General features: G+C 37.8%; 1 protein-coding gene across 2 annotated transcripts; it reads left to right on the forward strand.

Annotated features, from left to right (window-relative positions):
- The first annotated feature begins 13,720 nt into the window (after window positions 1–13,720).
- Window positions 13,721–15,637, forward strand: LOC309823019 (E3 ubiquitin-protein ligase makorin-1-like). Of its 2 annotated transcripts, XM_082655148.1 has the most exons (2): window positions 13,721–14,736; window positions 14,804–15,637. In XM_082655148.1, exons 1-2 carry the CDS (start codon window positions 13,842–13,844, stop codon window positions 15,085–15,087), a joined length of 1,179 nt encoding a protein of 392 aa, XP_082511274.1. In that variant the 5' UTR covers window positions 13,721–13,841; the 3' UTR covers window positions 15,088–15,637. The 2 variants fall into 2 exon arrangements, with proteins under 2 accessions (XP_082511274.1, XP_082511273.1); XM_082655147.1 differs by having other exon boundaries at window positions 13,721–15,637.
- Window positions 15,638–16,276: the final 639 nt, after the last annotated feature.

Consider the following 16,276-nt stretch of genomic DNA (forward strand, 5'->3'; position numbering starts at 1 on the left):
GTGCTTTATACATCTTGAATCTCTACTGCCTCATACAAAAGCTTGTAAACATCCCCCATCCCACACTCTTCTCTCCCCCACTTCTCTTCTTCATGTCTTCTTCCAAGGACTAATCCCTCTTCCCACTACATATTCTATTAATTACATTATATTATGGCTGTTGGTTTAGCTATCTAGCCTAAATGGGTCCCAGAAGAATAGATCCTCTATATCCTTATTCCCTCTTTCTTCAATGCTTAGCACAGTATGTGGTGCAGACACAGAATAGGGACCAAAATGTTAGAATGGAGGATGTGTCTTGTGAGAGAAGATCCTCATTATCTTCAAGTGTGTGGGTGCACTCTGAGAGCGTGCTGATATGTGTGTCGACACATGGTTCTTATATTAGCCTTCTGTGACCATAGGAAAAATGTTAAATTTCTTCCTAACCACTTGCAGTACATAAAACATCACAGCTTAACAAAAATCTATGAAATCAGATCTCCAAGGTTTCTTTGTTATGTTCTTGTGGGATAAAAAAAAAAAGAGTTAAGTGGACTCCATTTATCTCATTCTTGAATTAGTAGAATTGAACTAGAAACTTGAAGCACTGGGCTTCTCTGGTGGCGCAGTGGTTGAGAATCTGCCTGCTAATGCAGGGGACATGGGTTCGAGCCCTGGTTTGGGAAGATCCCACATGCCGCAGAACAACTAGGCCCGTGAGCCACAACTACTGAGTCTGCGCGTCTGGAGGCTGTGCTCTGCAATAAGAGAGGCTGTGATAGTGAGAGGCCCGCGCACCACGATGAAGAGTGACCTCCGCTTGCTGCAACTAGAGAAAGCCCTCGCACAGAAACGAAGACCCAACACAGCCAAAAATAAATAAATAAATATTAAAAAAAAATTGAAGCACTAAATTACTTCAAATTTAGCAAGTATCTTAACATTTTGGAAATAGTATAAGATCCCAATAGTATAGCAGGAGTATTATTCTAGGTTAAGGATGACATAGGTGATCCTATGGTGTGTGATTACTTAACTGAAGAAACTATACTAGGTTGATATTGAAAATTAAAGCAAAACCTCTCATGAAGCCCTTCATTAACCTGTAAATGGCTAACCCCCAGGTGGGCTCATGCCATTGGCTCTAGCAGCCTCCAGCTTCTCCTTGCGTGTCACAACACAGCCTGAGCCCATGAAGATGCTACACCTATTCTTGGTAGCATTTTACCTGGATTTCTAAGGCTATAAAATGATTTAAGGAAAAATTATGGCATGTGAGAAGGATTCTTAATATGTATAATCTTAGGCGTAATAAATAATTTTTCTATAAATTAGTCAAAAAATTTCCTAGTGTCGTCTTTATTTTCAAAGGCAAAGGAAGGGGGCTTCCCTGGTGGCGCTAGTGGTTGAGAGTCTGCCTGCCGATGCAGGGGACACAGGTTCGTGCCCCGGTCCGGGAAGATCCCACATGCCGCGGAGCGGCTGGGCCCGTGAGCCATGGCCCCTGAGCCTGCGCGTCTGGAGCCTGTGCTCCGCAACGGGAGAGGCCACAACAGTGAGAGAGAGGCCCGCGTACTGCCAAAAAAAAAAAAAAAAAAAAGGCAAAGGAAGAAAGCTGGTGTCCTTTTTGTATTCTCACATCAACGGTCGTGAGGCATTTTAATTTAAGGGGAAACAAATCTGTGACCCACTTTTAAACAACTGAGACTGATTAACCTTTGTTTAAATTCATCTAATTTAAAATAAACAGCCTGGAAATAAATTAGACATTTTTCGGTAGGAAGTAGAGAAAGGGATCATGTAAATACAGAAAGTGAGAAGAGATGTTAACTGCATAGATGCTGGTGTGAACTGGGGGAGAGCTTCATTTTAAAAAAGTTCTCTTGGCTCTCATGTATAGAGATCATACCCTCTTCTCACCCGGTTTCAGTGATGAATTTTTTCTGCACATGAGGGAAATCAAACAGAATCTTGACAGGTGTCTATATTTTACATGTGTATAACTTCACAGAGAAAATACGTGTTTGTTCTTTGTGGAAATTGGGGCTCTCTTTTACCTCCTCCTCCAATGCATAGCGAATCAGTCACAGTGTTAAATACAGGATCCCTGGTCAGGACTAATCTGTGAGAAACTTCAACCTAAACCCGCAAGCACCTGAATTCTTCCTGAGCATGGCATGATGGTGTGTGGCATTCTTCACAGTGGTCTAGTTTGCATAGTTTGGGGCCATGGTGGTATGTAGAGTGTCCTAGATCAGGAGTCAGGAGGCTTGACTTTGTTATTAACAAGTTGTATGACTTGAGCAAGCTATTTAACCTCTGTGTGCCTTAGTCTCTGTTGAAGAATAGAAAAGAGGAGAGGAACCTGTCTTTGTTGAGGTAAAAACTCAATATGAGCAAAACGTGTTTCATTCATATACTTCTATAAAAACTCAAGTAGAATTAAGACATCAGTATTGAAGAGGTTGGCTTAGGTGATGATGCTGTTATGAATTTCCATGGCAACACAACATACTAAGTTTTATCTTTAAAAATTGTTGTGTCCATAAATCGAATGCCCTTACAGAATAAACGATTATGCATTTTGTTGATAGAACGTAGTGTGCTGCTAATTAGTTGAGAAATCTTTTAACTTTTGTGGGCATATATTTAGTGCTTACCGAATATCTGATTAATCTATCCAATAGTTAGCATTTTATATCACTAATATGATTGCTTTTCAGTTAGCCAAGATTAGTTTCAGCTTGAAACCAAGAACTCAGACTATTGTATATTGACTTCTTTTTTTTTCTTTTTGCTTTAACTTACTTATTCTAACTTTTGTTAGATGAATGTCATTTAACCAATCCTTTTTTAGGCTTTTCTTCACAAATATTTCAAACTATAGCTTTTGTTTTATATCTGTGTGAAACTTATCAAAGACTTTTGAAGTATAACTCAGCATATGATTAATTATTAGCACTCTGTTGATAAGGGAACGAAGAGTAAATTGATTTAATCTATTAAAGGGAAAGTTGGGATTTATATAAGAGAAAGTGGCAAAGAAGAAAAAATATAGATCTTTCAGAAACAACAAATTGTTTTCTTGGGCAAGATGTGGACAAGTTGATAGTAAGCAAAGAGATCTTTCTTTTCAATTGCTCATGGATTCTCCGGAAGACCTTAGATGTTTCACTATAACAAGTTGCTCTGCATTCTATTAGTGTCCTACATTAGCATCTCCATCTCGGTTTTGCTAGGTGTGCTCCATTTCTCTCATTACCATTTTTCACAGTCAGTCACTTTTTTAATATATCCCCAGTGCATAGCTGTCTTAGTTTTCTATTGTTGCTGAAACAAATTACCACAAAATCTGTTACTTAAAGCAGCAGTAATTAATTGAATTATAGCTGACATAAAACATTATATTAGTTTTGGGTGTACAACATAATGATTCAATATATGCATATGTTGCAAAATGATCACCATGTCTGGTTACCATCCGTAACCACATATAGTTCCAAAATTTTTTCAGTGTGATGAGAACTTTTTAAGATCTACTCTCTTAGCAACTTCCAAATATACAACTGCTAACTATAGTCACCATGTTGTACATTACACCCCAGGACTTAATTATTTTTGTAAATCAAAGTATGTGTTTTTTGACCCTCTTCATACATTTCACATGCTCTCACCCACTGTCTCTGGCAGCCACCAATCTGTTCTCTGTATCTATGAGTTCAGTATTTTTTTTTTTTTCACTTTTTTGATTTTAATTTTGGCCATGCCCCACGACATGTCAAGCAGGGATCGAACCCAGGCCCTTGGCAGTGAGAGCACAGAGTACTAACCACTGGACTGCCAAGGAATTCCCAGTATTTTTTTTTTTTAGATTCCACTTAAAAGAGAGATCATATGGTATTTGTTCTTCTCTGTCTCTGACTTATTTCACTTAACATAAGGCCCTCAAGTTCTATCCATGTTATTGCAAATGGCAGGATTTCATTCTTTTTTAATGGCTGAATAATATTCTGTTGTGTATGTGTGTGTTATACAAATATATGCATTTATATATACATGTGTGCCTATATATATGTAGGCATTTTCTTTTCCATTCATTCTTTGATAGACACTAGGTTGTTTCCTTTTCTTCGCTATTGTAAATAATGTTGCAATGAACATGGGGATGTGTATATCCTTTCGAGTTAGTGTTTTTATTTCCTTTGGATAAATACCCAGAAGTGGGATTTCTGAATCATATAGTAGTTTTATTTTTAATTGTTTGATAAACTTCCATATTGTTCTCCATAGTGGCTGTACCAATTTATATTCCAACAGTGCACAAGGATTCCCTTTTCTCCACATCCTTTCCAACCCTTGTTTTCTCTTGTCTTTTTGATAATCACCATTCTAATAGATGTGAAGTAATATTCCATTGTGGTTTTGATTTGCATTTCACTGATAATGAGTGATGTTCAGCATATTTTCATGTACTTGTTGGCCATATGTATGACTTCTTTGGGAAAATATCTATTCAGTTCTTCTGTCTATTTTTAATCAGATTTTTTTGGATGTAAAGTTATGTGAGTTCTTTATGTATTTTGTGTATTAAACCCTTATTAAATATATGATTTGCAAATACTTTTTCCTATTCCATAGGTTGCCTTTTCATTTTGTTTATGGTTTCCTTTACTGTGCAGAAGTTTTTTGATTTTTATTTATTATTTTTAGGTTTAGCAACACAGAATTTATTTTTGGGTTGGATTTCCAGGGCTTTTACATAAAACAAACAAAGAAAATGACAACTATGTCAAGTATGAATATGAGCTTGCTCTGGCTTTCACAAGACATAAGGAGTTCAGTCTGCTTCCCTTTGGTTACTAAATTATAGGCAGGCACATGATGTACTGGAAAGAAAACTAATCTGGAAATCAGGAGGCTCCGATCTTGCATTTATCTTAGTCTGGGCTCTGTAACTTTGAATGAGTTGCTTCCATTCTTTGGAACCTAGTTTCTTTTTTATAATGGAAGCAAAATTGTTAAAACTTTCTTTTTTTTAATTGAAGTATAGTTGGTATACAATATTATATAGGTTACAGGTGTAAAATATAGTGATTAACAATTTTTAAAGACTATACTCCATGTATAGTTATTATAAAATATTTGCTATAGTCCATGTGTTGTACAATATATCTTTGTAGCTTATATTATACCTAATAGTTTGTAGCTCTTAGTTCCCTACCCCTATATTGTCCCTCCGCCTTGCCTCTCCTCACTGGTAACCACTAGTTTGTTCTCTATATCTGTGAGTCTGCTTCTGTTTTTATTATATTCACTAGTTTGTTGTATTTTTCAGATTCCACATATATGTGATATCATACAGTATTTTTCTTTGCCTGATTTATTTCACTTAGCCTAATGCCCTCCAGGTCCATCCATGTTGCTGCAAATGGCAAAATTTTATTTTTTTAATGACTAAGTAGTATTCCATTGTATATATGTATATATACCAGATCTTCTTTACCCAGTCATCTGTTGATGGTTACTTAGGTTGCTTCCATGTCTTGGCAATTATAAATAATGCTGCTATGGACATTGGGGTGCATGTATCCTTTCAAATTAGTGTTTTTGCATTTGTTTTGTTTTGTTTTGGATATAAACCTGGGAGTGAAATTGCTAGGTCATATGGTAATTCTATTTTTAGTTTTTTGAGAAACCTCCATACTGTTTTCCACAGTGGCTGTACCAATTTACATTCCAACCAATAGTGAATGAGAATTCCCTGCCAAAGCTTTTCAGTTTGATATAGTCCCACTTTACTTCTGCTTTTGTTGCCTGTGCTTTTCATGTCAAATCCAAAAAATCATCACCAGGATTAATGTCAAGGAGCTTATTGCCTATGTTTTCTTCTAGAAGTTTATGGTTTTAGGTCTTAAGATCAATTCTTTAATCCATTTTGAGTTAATTTTGTGTATGGTATAAGATAATGGTCCAATTTCACTCTTTTGCATATGGCTGTCCAGTTTTCCCAACATCATTTTTGAGGAAACCCTTCCCCATTGTATATTCATGGTTTCTTTGTTAAAGATTAATTGACTATATTTGTGTGGGTTTATTTTGGGGCTCTCTATTCCTTTCAATTGATCTATTTGTCTGTTTTTATGCCAGTACCATACTGCTTTGATTACTATAACTTTGTAATCAGGAAATGTGAGGCCTCCAGCTTTGTTCTTCTTTCTCGAGATTGCTTTGGCTGTTAGGGTTCTTTTTCAGTTCCATACAAATTTTAGGCTTTTTTCTATTTCTGTGAAAAATGCCATTGGAATGTTGATAGGGATTGCACTGAATCTGTAGATTGCTTTGGGTAGTATGGACATTTTAAAAATATTAATTCTTCTGCGTAAGCATGGAATATCTTTCCATTTATTTGTATCTTCAGTTTCTTTCATTAGTGTTTCACAGTTTTCAGGGTACAGATCTTTCACCTCCTTGGCTAGATTTAGTCCTAAGTGATTTATTCTTTTTGACGCTATTGTAAATCAGATTGTTTTCTTAATTTCTCTTTCTGGTAGTTTGTTATTAGTATATAGAAATGACACAGATTTTTGTATATTGATTTTGTTTCCTGCAACTTTACCAAATTCATTTATTAGTTCTAACAGGTTTCTTTTTTGTAGAGCCTTTAGAGTTTTCTGTATATAAGATCATGTTGTCTGCATAAATGATATTTTTACTTCTTCCTTTCTGATTTCCATGGCTTTTATTATCTTTTTTCTTGCCTAATTGCTTTGGCTGGACTTCAAATAATATGTTGAATAAAAGCGGTGAGAGTAGGCATTCTTGTTTTGTTCCTGATCTTAGAAAAGCTGAACGCTTTCACCACTGAGTATGATGTTGGCTGTAGTTTTGTCATATACGGCCTTTATCATGTTGAAGTATGTTTCCTCTGTACCTATCTTGTTGAGAGTTTTTACCATATATGCATGTTGAATTTTGTCAAATGCTTTTTCTGCACCTTATCTTGACATGATCATATAATTTTTATCCTTCATTTTGTTAATGTGGTATATGACATTGATTTATGGATATTGAATCATCCTTGCATCCCTGGAATAAATCACACTGGATCATGGTGTGTGATCCTTTTAATGTATTGTTGAATTTGGTTTGCTAATATTTTATTGAGGTTTGTTCCATCTATGTTCATAAGGGATATTGGCCTGCAATTTTCTTTTTTTGTAGTGTCTTCACTGGTTTTGGTATCAGGGTAATGCAGGCCTTATAAATTGAGTTCAGAATTGTAAAACACAAATATTTTATAGTTCTATAGGTCAGAGTTTGAAAGGAGTCTGCAAGGCTGTGTTCCCTTCTGGAGACTCAGAGGGGGTTGATTAATTTCTGTTCCCTTCCCAGATTCTAGAGGTTGTCTGCATTCTTTGGCTCATGGCTACATCACTCTGACCTCTGCTTCTATCATCATATCTCTTTCTCTGACTCAGACACTCCTGCTTTCCTCTTATAAAGACACTTCTGATTACATTGGGCTCACCCAGAAAATCCAAGGTAAGTTTTCTAAAGATCCTTGACTTAATTACATCTGCAAAGTCTCTTTTGCCATATAAAGTGACATATTCACGGGTTTTGGGGATTACAATGAGGATAGCTTTGGGAGGGTTCATTATTCTGCATGTGTTAACAACACATGACAAGATCCATGGTAGATACAAAGAGCTACAGTTATTATAATAATGTATATAATTACCCAGGAGTGTAAAACAAAAGCTAATGCTATCTTGACATATCGATAATTGATAATTATGCCTTTTATGATGAATAATTCTAAGGCCCATTGACAAAGTAGTTAAAAAGTATAAGTAGACTTTATAATACAGTTCCAGTGAGACCCATCAATGAAATCTTAATGTGCTTTTACTTTCTCCATGAAGATTCATTTATTCACATGTATATATATTTATCGGTTAATAATTAGAATTAAAAAACTATGTGCCAGGTCCTGCTCTCATAGAGGCTTACAATAAAAGGTGGAAGATAAGTATTGATGAAGTTATTACCTTTGTTGATTGATGTGATTACAGATGGCAGTGCTGGAAATGAGAGATGTAGAGGGCTTGATGAGAGTATAAATTGAGTTCCTCACCTGGTATGGGCATCAGGGTAGTTTTCAGAAGTCATAGAGATAAATGGCCAAAATTTCTTGGAAAATAACAGGTTTACCTGTAGGCATTAGTGTTCTAGGCGTTTATACCATGAGAAGGCCAACTATAAAAACTGTCAATAGCTTTCCCTCATTAATCTATCCATGCAGGGCATGTTCCATTGACAACTTTTGTTATGAGTAAATTCTTGGTTTTCAAGAGTCCTGTGGTGCCATTTTTAGACAATGGTCTTATGACCACAAGGAAAGGAAGAACTGCAATCACTTCAGTGAGCATCAGGTGGTCTGGTGATAGGATAGATATAAAGTTGAAACTGTCATCTTCTCAGGTTACTGCCTCAGTGATGTCAATCACTGCCTGAATACCTCATTAAAAAAAAAGACATTCAGTTTGTGTTATGTATACTCGTCAGTACAAGAAATTCTTGGCTTCTTGGGACATGGGTTTCCTATGGAGTTTTTGCCATGTTGAAGGCAAGGTACCCAGCACAAGGGTACCTTCCCTAATGCCCAGGAGTTTTTGAACCTGACCAGTGCTTCTGAGGAATGTAGACCACTCAGAACTGATGCTCTTTTACCTTATGATATTGAAACTGTCCTTGGGGCCAAAGAATGGTATTTAACTCTGGTGCAACAATTACAACAGAACATATTACTTGCAGATTTGTATATAAATTATTAAGTTCTGGTTGTTACCTGGAATCCTATCTCCATGGCCATGTCTTAATAAACTGTGCTGATGGCATACTTCTTTAAGAGTTGTTTTTTTCAAGATGCACCTATGACTTTATTCTTCTCATTGTACTACAGCTCTTGAAGCTTTTGTTCCAGGCTTTTGTCCTGAGAAATCAGTCACAGGATTATAGATTTGGTGAAACTCACCCAGGAAATTTGACTATTTTAGAACCTACCTTAAGCAGCTTTTCAGGCTGATTACATTTTATGGTTGATTACCTTCAGGCTACTGATTTGAAGAGATGGATGATAGATGACTAATCAGAAAGCTCCTGGAAGAATCTAAGCTTGTATAGACTATACTTCTTCATAAAGATTACATTTTGTGGGGAAACAGACTTTATATTCCCAAAGGTGGCTGCTGCATTGACCTTAGATGTTATTTACTTTCATAGGTTTTGTTTTTAAATGTTTGTTTTTAATCTATCTTGACTGTCTGTGGTCACATAAAAGATTTTGGTTTAGATTATTCCAGGAACAGATTTTTTTTTTTAATTGAGGAAGTACTGTTAAGGCGAATCTATGTTTGTTTAAGCCTAAAAACCCATTTTTAATATAGACGTTTTTACTTTGTGCGGGAAATATGCTTCCACACAAATATGTTCGTTATTTATATAGTGGTACTGTTAGACATATGTCTCTATGAAGGTAAAACAAATAACTAATTTCAGGGAATCTAAAAGTTTCTAAAAAAGGGGTTATTTAAGGTTTTGTAAACTTTTATACAAGTTACTTGCTATTAGATAAACATTCTAGGGGAGTATTTTTCTTAGATGATTTTGAGCTCTAATATCCTGCTTTCTGGAAATTCCTGGAGCTTATGAATTTGACATACCAGACAAAGTTATTAAGGAATTTAAAATAGGTTTGTCAGCCTGAGTAAGTAGGAAAATTAAGGAATTTCTTATGTAAAATGCCACACAACTTGATTATTTTCTCTATAGTTTTGGCTTTCTTACAATGAAGTAACTAACAAATGCAACTATAACCACAGGCTTATTTAGGATAAATGCAAAGAGTTAGCTCCTAGCACCCTGTGCTCTTTTTCAGACTAATTATTGCCCCCCCATTTTATTAAGATATAATTGATAAATAAAATTGTGTATATTTAAACTGTACAGTGTGACAATTTGAAATACATATACATTGTGAACTGACTACTACAATCAAGTTAACAAATTTATCACCTCACAGTTACCATTTTTTCCTTTTTAATTTTAATTTTTAGAACTTATTTTATTGAGGCAATGTCAATTTATAACATTATCTAAGTTTCATGTATTCAACATTATATTTCTACTTCTGTACACCCTCCAATATGCTCACCACCAAAAATTTAATTTCCATCCATCACCATACAGTTGAGCCCTATTACTCTGTTCTTTGTATTTGTGGGTTTGTTTTGTTTATTTATTTATTCATTTATTTTTAATAGTTTGTTTTTTACATTCCACATATGAGTGAAATCATACAGTATATGAACCATCTGAAAGAGAAATTAAGAAAACAATCCCATTTACATTAGCATCAAAAAGAATAAAACACATAGGAATAAATTTAACCAAGAAGGTGAAAGATCTGTACCCTGAAAACTATAAAACATTGATGAAAGAAATTGAAGAAGACACAAATAAGTGGAAAGATATCTCATTGTCATGAACTGGAAGTTTTATTATTGTTAAAATGTACCTACTACCTAAAGCAGTCTTCAGATTCAATGCAATCTCTATCAAAACTTCAAAGGCATTTCTCACAGAAATAGAAAAAGCAACCTTAAAATTCACGTGGAACCACAGAAGATCCCTAATAGCCAAAGTAATCTTGATAAAGAAGAACAAAGCTGGAGGCATCATGCTTCCTGATTTAAAGCTCTATTACAAAGCTACAGTAATCAAAAAAAATATAGTACTGGCATAAAACAGACACATAGACCAGTGGAAAGGAATAGAGAGCCCAGAAAAAAAATCCATGCATATATGATCAATTAATCTTTGACAAGGGTGCCAAGAATACACGATGGGGAAAAGATAGTGTCTTCAATAAATGGCATCAGGAAAACTGGACCACTACCTCATACCATACACCAAAACCAACTCAAAATGAATTAAAGACTTAAATGTAAGATCTGAAACCATATAACTCCTAGAAGAAAACATAGGGTAAAATCTTCTTGGCATTGGTTTTGGCAATAATATTTCAGATATGGCACCAAAAGCACAGGCAACAAAAGCAAAATAAACAAGCAAGCCTACATCAAACTAAGAAGCTTCTGCACAGCAAAAGAAACAATCAGTAGTGAAGAGACAGCTTATGGAATGGGAGAAAATATTTGCAAATCAGATATTTCGTAAGGGATTAAATATGTAAGGAACTCATACAACTCAATTACAAAAAAAATCCAATTAAAAAATGGTCAAAGGACTTGAAAAGACATTTTTCCAAGGAAGACATGAACGGACAACAGGTACATGAAAAGGCGTTCAATATCACTAATCATCAGGGAAATGAAAATCAAAACCACAACGAGGTATCACTTCACACCTGTTAGGATGGCTATAATAATAATAATAAAAGATAACAAAGGCAGGCAAAGATGTGGAGAAAAAGGGACCCTTGTACACTCTTGGTGGGAATTTATATTGGTGCAGCCACTATGGAAAACATTATGGTGGTTCTTTAAAAAATTTAAAACAGAATTGCCATATTATCCAGAAATCTCATTTCTGTGTATATATCTGAAGGAAACAAAATCAGTATCTCAAAGAGATATCTGCACCCCCATGTTCATTGTAGCATTATTCACAGTAGCCATGACATTCTAACAACCTAAGTGTCCTTTGATGAATGAATGGATAAAGAAAATATGATATCTATATGTCTATATAGCTAAATCTTTTGCTGTGATACAACATACAATAAACACATGCCACTTTAAAGATTATTTTTTTCTGTCTTTCAAATGACAATTTAAGGGTTATATCCAATTTGATTTTTTTTATTGGAATATAATTGTTTTACAATGTTGTGTTTCTGCTGTACAATGAAGTGAATCAGCTATATGTATACCTATATCCCCCCCCGCCTTGGACCTCCCGCCCACCCCCGCTCCACCGAGCTGAGCTCCCTGTGCTATATAGCAAGTTCCCACTAGCTATCTATTTTACACATGGTAATGTATTTACCTCAAACCTAATCTCCCAATTCATCCCACCCTCTCCTTCCCCACTGTGTCCACATGTTCATTCTCTATGTCTACACCTCTATTCCTGCCCTGCAAATAGGTTCATCTGTTCCATTATTGTAGATTCCACATATATGCGTTAATATTATGTTATTTGTTTTTCTCTTTCTGTCTTACTTCACTCCATATGACAAACTCTAGGTCCATGCACTCTCTACAAATGACCCAATTTTGTTCCTTTTTATGGCTGAGTAATATTCCATTGTATGTATATACCACATCTTCCTTATTCATTCATTTGTCATTGGACAATTAGGTTGTTTCCATGTCCTGGCTATTATAAATAGTGCTGCAATGAACATTATTAGTACTGTCTCCTGCACTGCTTAGTTCTTACTTTCTAATCCTGCAATGTTAAATAAAAAGAGATTCTTGTCTTGAGCTTTAGAAGTAAAGTATTATGTCCCAGTAAGATTGAGAAGCAGTACTCTGTTTTATCAACTAGATTTCAGGCCCTAATGAAACTAAGAACAATGATTCCTTTTGGTAGTCGTTTGTTGGTTGGTTTTTAACACTTGGTTTAGAATAGTTATCTGTACCACGATGGAGGAGTGATAGTGGAGAGTCTGTCACTGTCAGTTAAACTCAAAATTAAAACCATGGGACTTCCATGTTGGCGCAGTTGTTAAGAATCCGCCTGCCAATGCAGGGGACATGGGTTCGAGCCCTGGTCTGGGACGATCCCACATGCCATAGAGCAACTAAGCCCGTGCGCCACAACTACTGAGCCTGTGCTCTAGAGCCCATGAGCCACAACTACTGAAGCCCGTGTGCCTAGAGCCCGTGTTCCGCGACAAGAGAAGCCACTGCAATGAGAAGCCCACGCAACGCAATGAAGAGTAGCCCCCACTCGCCGCAACTAGAGAAGCCTGTGCACAGCAACAAAGACCCAGCTCAGCCAAAAATAAATAAATTTATTTAAAAAAATTAAAAAAAATTTAAAACCATGCAGGTAATTTAAGTGAGTAAATTTTACATTTTGGAAGACACTTGCCCCATGTAAATGTGAGAAATTGCACTGGATAGTCTAAATCTTTAAGAAGAGGTAAAAGTCTGTAACTTTCATATGAAGCATATTGTCATTTAATATTGGTAATAAACTAAATCAAACATCACAGACGAAAGAAATCACTACTGCAAAACCACCTGTCAAGTTGAAACTTCTGGAGTAAATGATACCTAGGTTTCTTCCAGTTGTAAAAAAGGTCTAGTCAATAAATTATAGTCACCATTTCGTTGCCCTGTACAGTTTTTTAATTGAATAATATATCAATGCATGCTATCTAAATAACTTGGTTATGTTTTTCTACCACAGAGATCTAGTTTTAAATTTTAATTTAGTAGAATGATGCTGATAAATGGCTCTAGATTTTTGCCTCATTGATGCTAATGGGAGTAATGGGGTTCCTTTCGATAGGATACTTTAATATTGTCAGAATAGGTACTACCTTGAGTATGAACTTGTACTTTTAAATAAACTGTTGTATCAAGTCAGGGATCAGGTTGTCAGCCATCACAGATCTAACTGATGAAATTAGCCAGAAAGCACAGTGACTTTTGTTCTAGGATTTTGGTTAAAGAAAACTTGATGGCGGGGCAGAGGGGAACGAGCGGGCGCCTCAGTGTCCTTCTCCACCCCTCGCCTTGCCGCCTTCTCCTCCCCGCAGCCGGACCGGAATTATGTGATCCCGGAAGTTCCGGCGCCATTGCTGTGTGGGATAAACAGTAATGGCGGAGGCTGCAGCTCCCGGAACAACAGCCACAACATCAGGAGCACGAGCGGCAGCGGCGGCAGCGGCCTCCCCCACCCCTACCCCCACAGTCACCTCCCCGTCCCTGGGGGCGGGGGGCGGGGGAGGCGGCAGCGACGGCAGCAGCGGCGGCTGGACTAAACAGGTCACCTGCAGATATGAACACAGCAAGCCATTGAAACAGGAAGAAGCAACTGCTACAGATCTAACTGCAAAGTCACCCCTTGCTGCTTCCTCAAGTCTCTCATCAGTAGTTGGACCGATTGTTGAAATGAATATGGGCGAAGCTGAGTCAAGAAATTCAAACTTTTCAACTGTAGCAGCAGGTTCAGAAGACTGGGTGAACGCCATTGAGTTTGTTCCTGGGCAGCCCTACTGTGGCCGTACTGCCCCTTCCTCCACTGAAGCACCCCTGCAGGGCTCAGTGACCAAGGAAGAATCAGAGAAGGAGCAAACTGCAGTGGAAACAAAGAAGCATCTCTGCCCCTATGCTGCGGTGGGAGAGTGCCGATATGGGGAGAACTGTGTGTATCTCCACGGAGACTCGTGTGATATGTGTGGGCTGCAGGTCCTCCACCCAATGGATGCTGCCCAAAGATCACAACATATAAAATCTTGCATCGAGGCCCATGAGAAGGACATGGAGCTCTCGTTTGCCGTGCAGCGCAGCAAGGACATGGTGTGTGGGATCTGCATGGAGGTGGTCTATGAAAAAGCCAACCCCAGCGAGCGCCGCTTCGGGATCCTCTCCAACTGCAACCACACCTACTGTCTCAAGTGTATTCGCAAGTGGAGGAGTGCTAAGCAATTTGAGAGCAAGATCATAAAGTCCTGCCCAGAATGCCGCATCACATCTAACTTTGTCATTCCAAGTGAGTACTGGGTGGAGGAGAAAGAAGAGAAGCAGAAACTCATTCAGAAATACAAGGAGGCAATGAGCAACAAGGCGTGCAGGTATTTTGATGAAGGACGCGGGAGCTGTCCATTTGGAGGGAACTGTTTTTACAAGCATGCGTACCCTGATGGCCGTAGAGAGGAGCCACAGAGACAGAAAGTGGGAACATCAAGCAGATACCGGGCCCAACGAAGGAACCACTTCTGGGAGCTCATTGAGGAAAGAGAGCACGGCAACCCCTTCGACAACGACGACGAAGAGGTTGTCACCTTCGAGCTGGGCGAGATGTTGCTTATGCTTTTGGCTGCAGGTGGGGACGACGACCTGACGGACTCTGAAGACGAGTGGGACTTGTTTCACGATGAGCTGGAAGATTTTTATGACTTGGATCTATAGCAGCTTTGCGGGGCGTGTGAACTGGTCTGCTGAGCCTCAGACGGCAGCCGTGCCCGCTCGTGGCGGCAGCGCCCGTGGTTCTCTCCTAGGCAGGCCTCTCGACTCCAGGTGCTGTCGTAATAAGTTTTACCCAGGGCCTGTCTTCTCAATCCCTCACCTTTCCCCAAGGAGTATGTTGTTTTCTCTGTTTCAGAAAGTTACAAAAATAAATCTTAAAGTTAGTTTTTTTTGTAACATGAATTTAACTGTCAGACAGTTAGTGTAGGTTTGTTGCGTCATCTGTTTTCAGCCAGATTCACACAGTTCAAGGGTAGCATTTCTGGATTTGCAGTACTCACTTTTGAGGACCCCAGGTTCAAAAGTAACAGCATTGGCCCTGCTGTGGGGTCCAAGAATTGGGGTGATAGGTGAAGGATCTGAACTGTGGCATGTAGCCTTCTGCTATAGACTTAGGCAGATGCTTGAGGTTTCTGGTGAATTCTGCACATCTATGTTTTTATATCTGTTCCCTGCCCTGTAATCCCCACCCTCTGCACTTGTTCTGTGGTTTTGGTCTCTTGTTTAATTGCACACAAGTACTACTGCTGGGTAACCAGAACCAGGTGCGACTGTGTTGAGATTTTTACTGTGTTTAGCCTGATAGGAAAATTGTGAAAGAACACATATAAAGATATAGTGGAATAAAATAAATGCAGAGTTGGAAGTTGACTCCCAAGGGCTGATAGACTTGGTACGTGTGAGTGTGTAACAAGCTTCTCATCCCTGCATAGATGCAGTGTCTGTAGCCTTAGTGGAAAAACTCAAGTTTAGTGGTTTCAGCCTCGTGTGGCAAATAGATCTTAAAGGACAAAGCAGTACATTGGTAGCTGTTAATAGAGCAGGGCTAGCTCTGTCTCTATAAATAGGGAAATGGGCTTAGCCATAGAAGTTCAAACTATCTGGTTGTCTCATGTATTAACACAAACTGGGTCTCAGTTACACAGTTGTATTTAATGTTTTATGATCTCCTAGACTTTCTAGTCTAGGCACTTTTTGACAAACCTTTGTCCTCATTTGAGGGGTTTTGTTGTCGGGTTTTTCTGTTCGTTTTTGTGGGTATTTGCCTCATTCCATCCCTGAGC

The sequence above is a fragment of the Grampus griseus genome, assembly GCF_964374135.1.
Source record: "Grampus griseus genome assembly, chromosome: 5".
Taxonomy (NCBI): domain Eukaryota; kingdom Metazoa; phylum Chordata; class Mammalia; order Artiodactyla; family Delphinidae; genus Grampus; species Grampus griseus.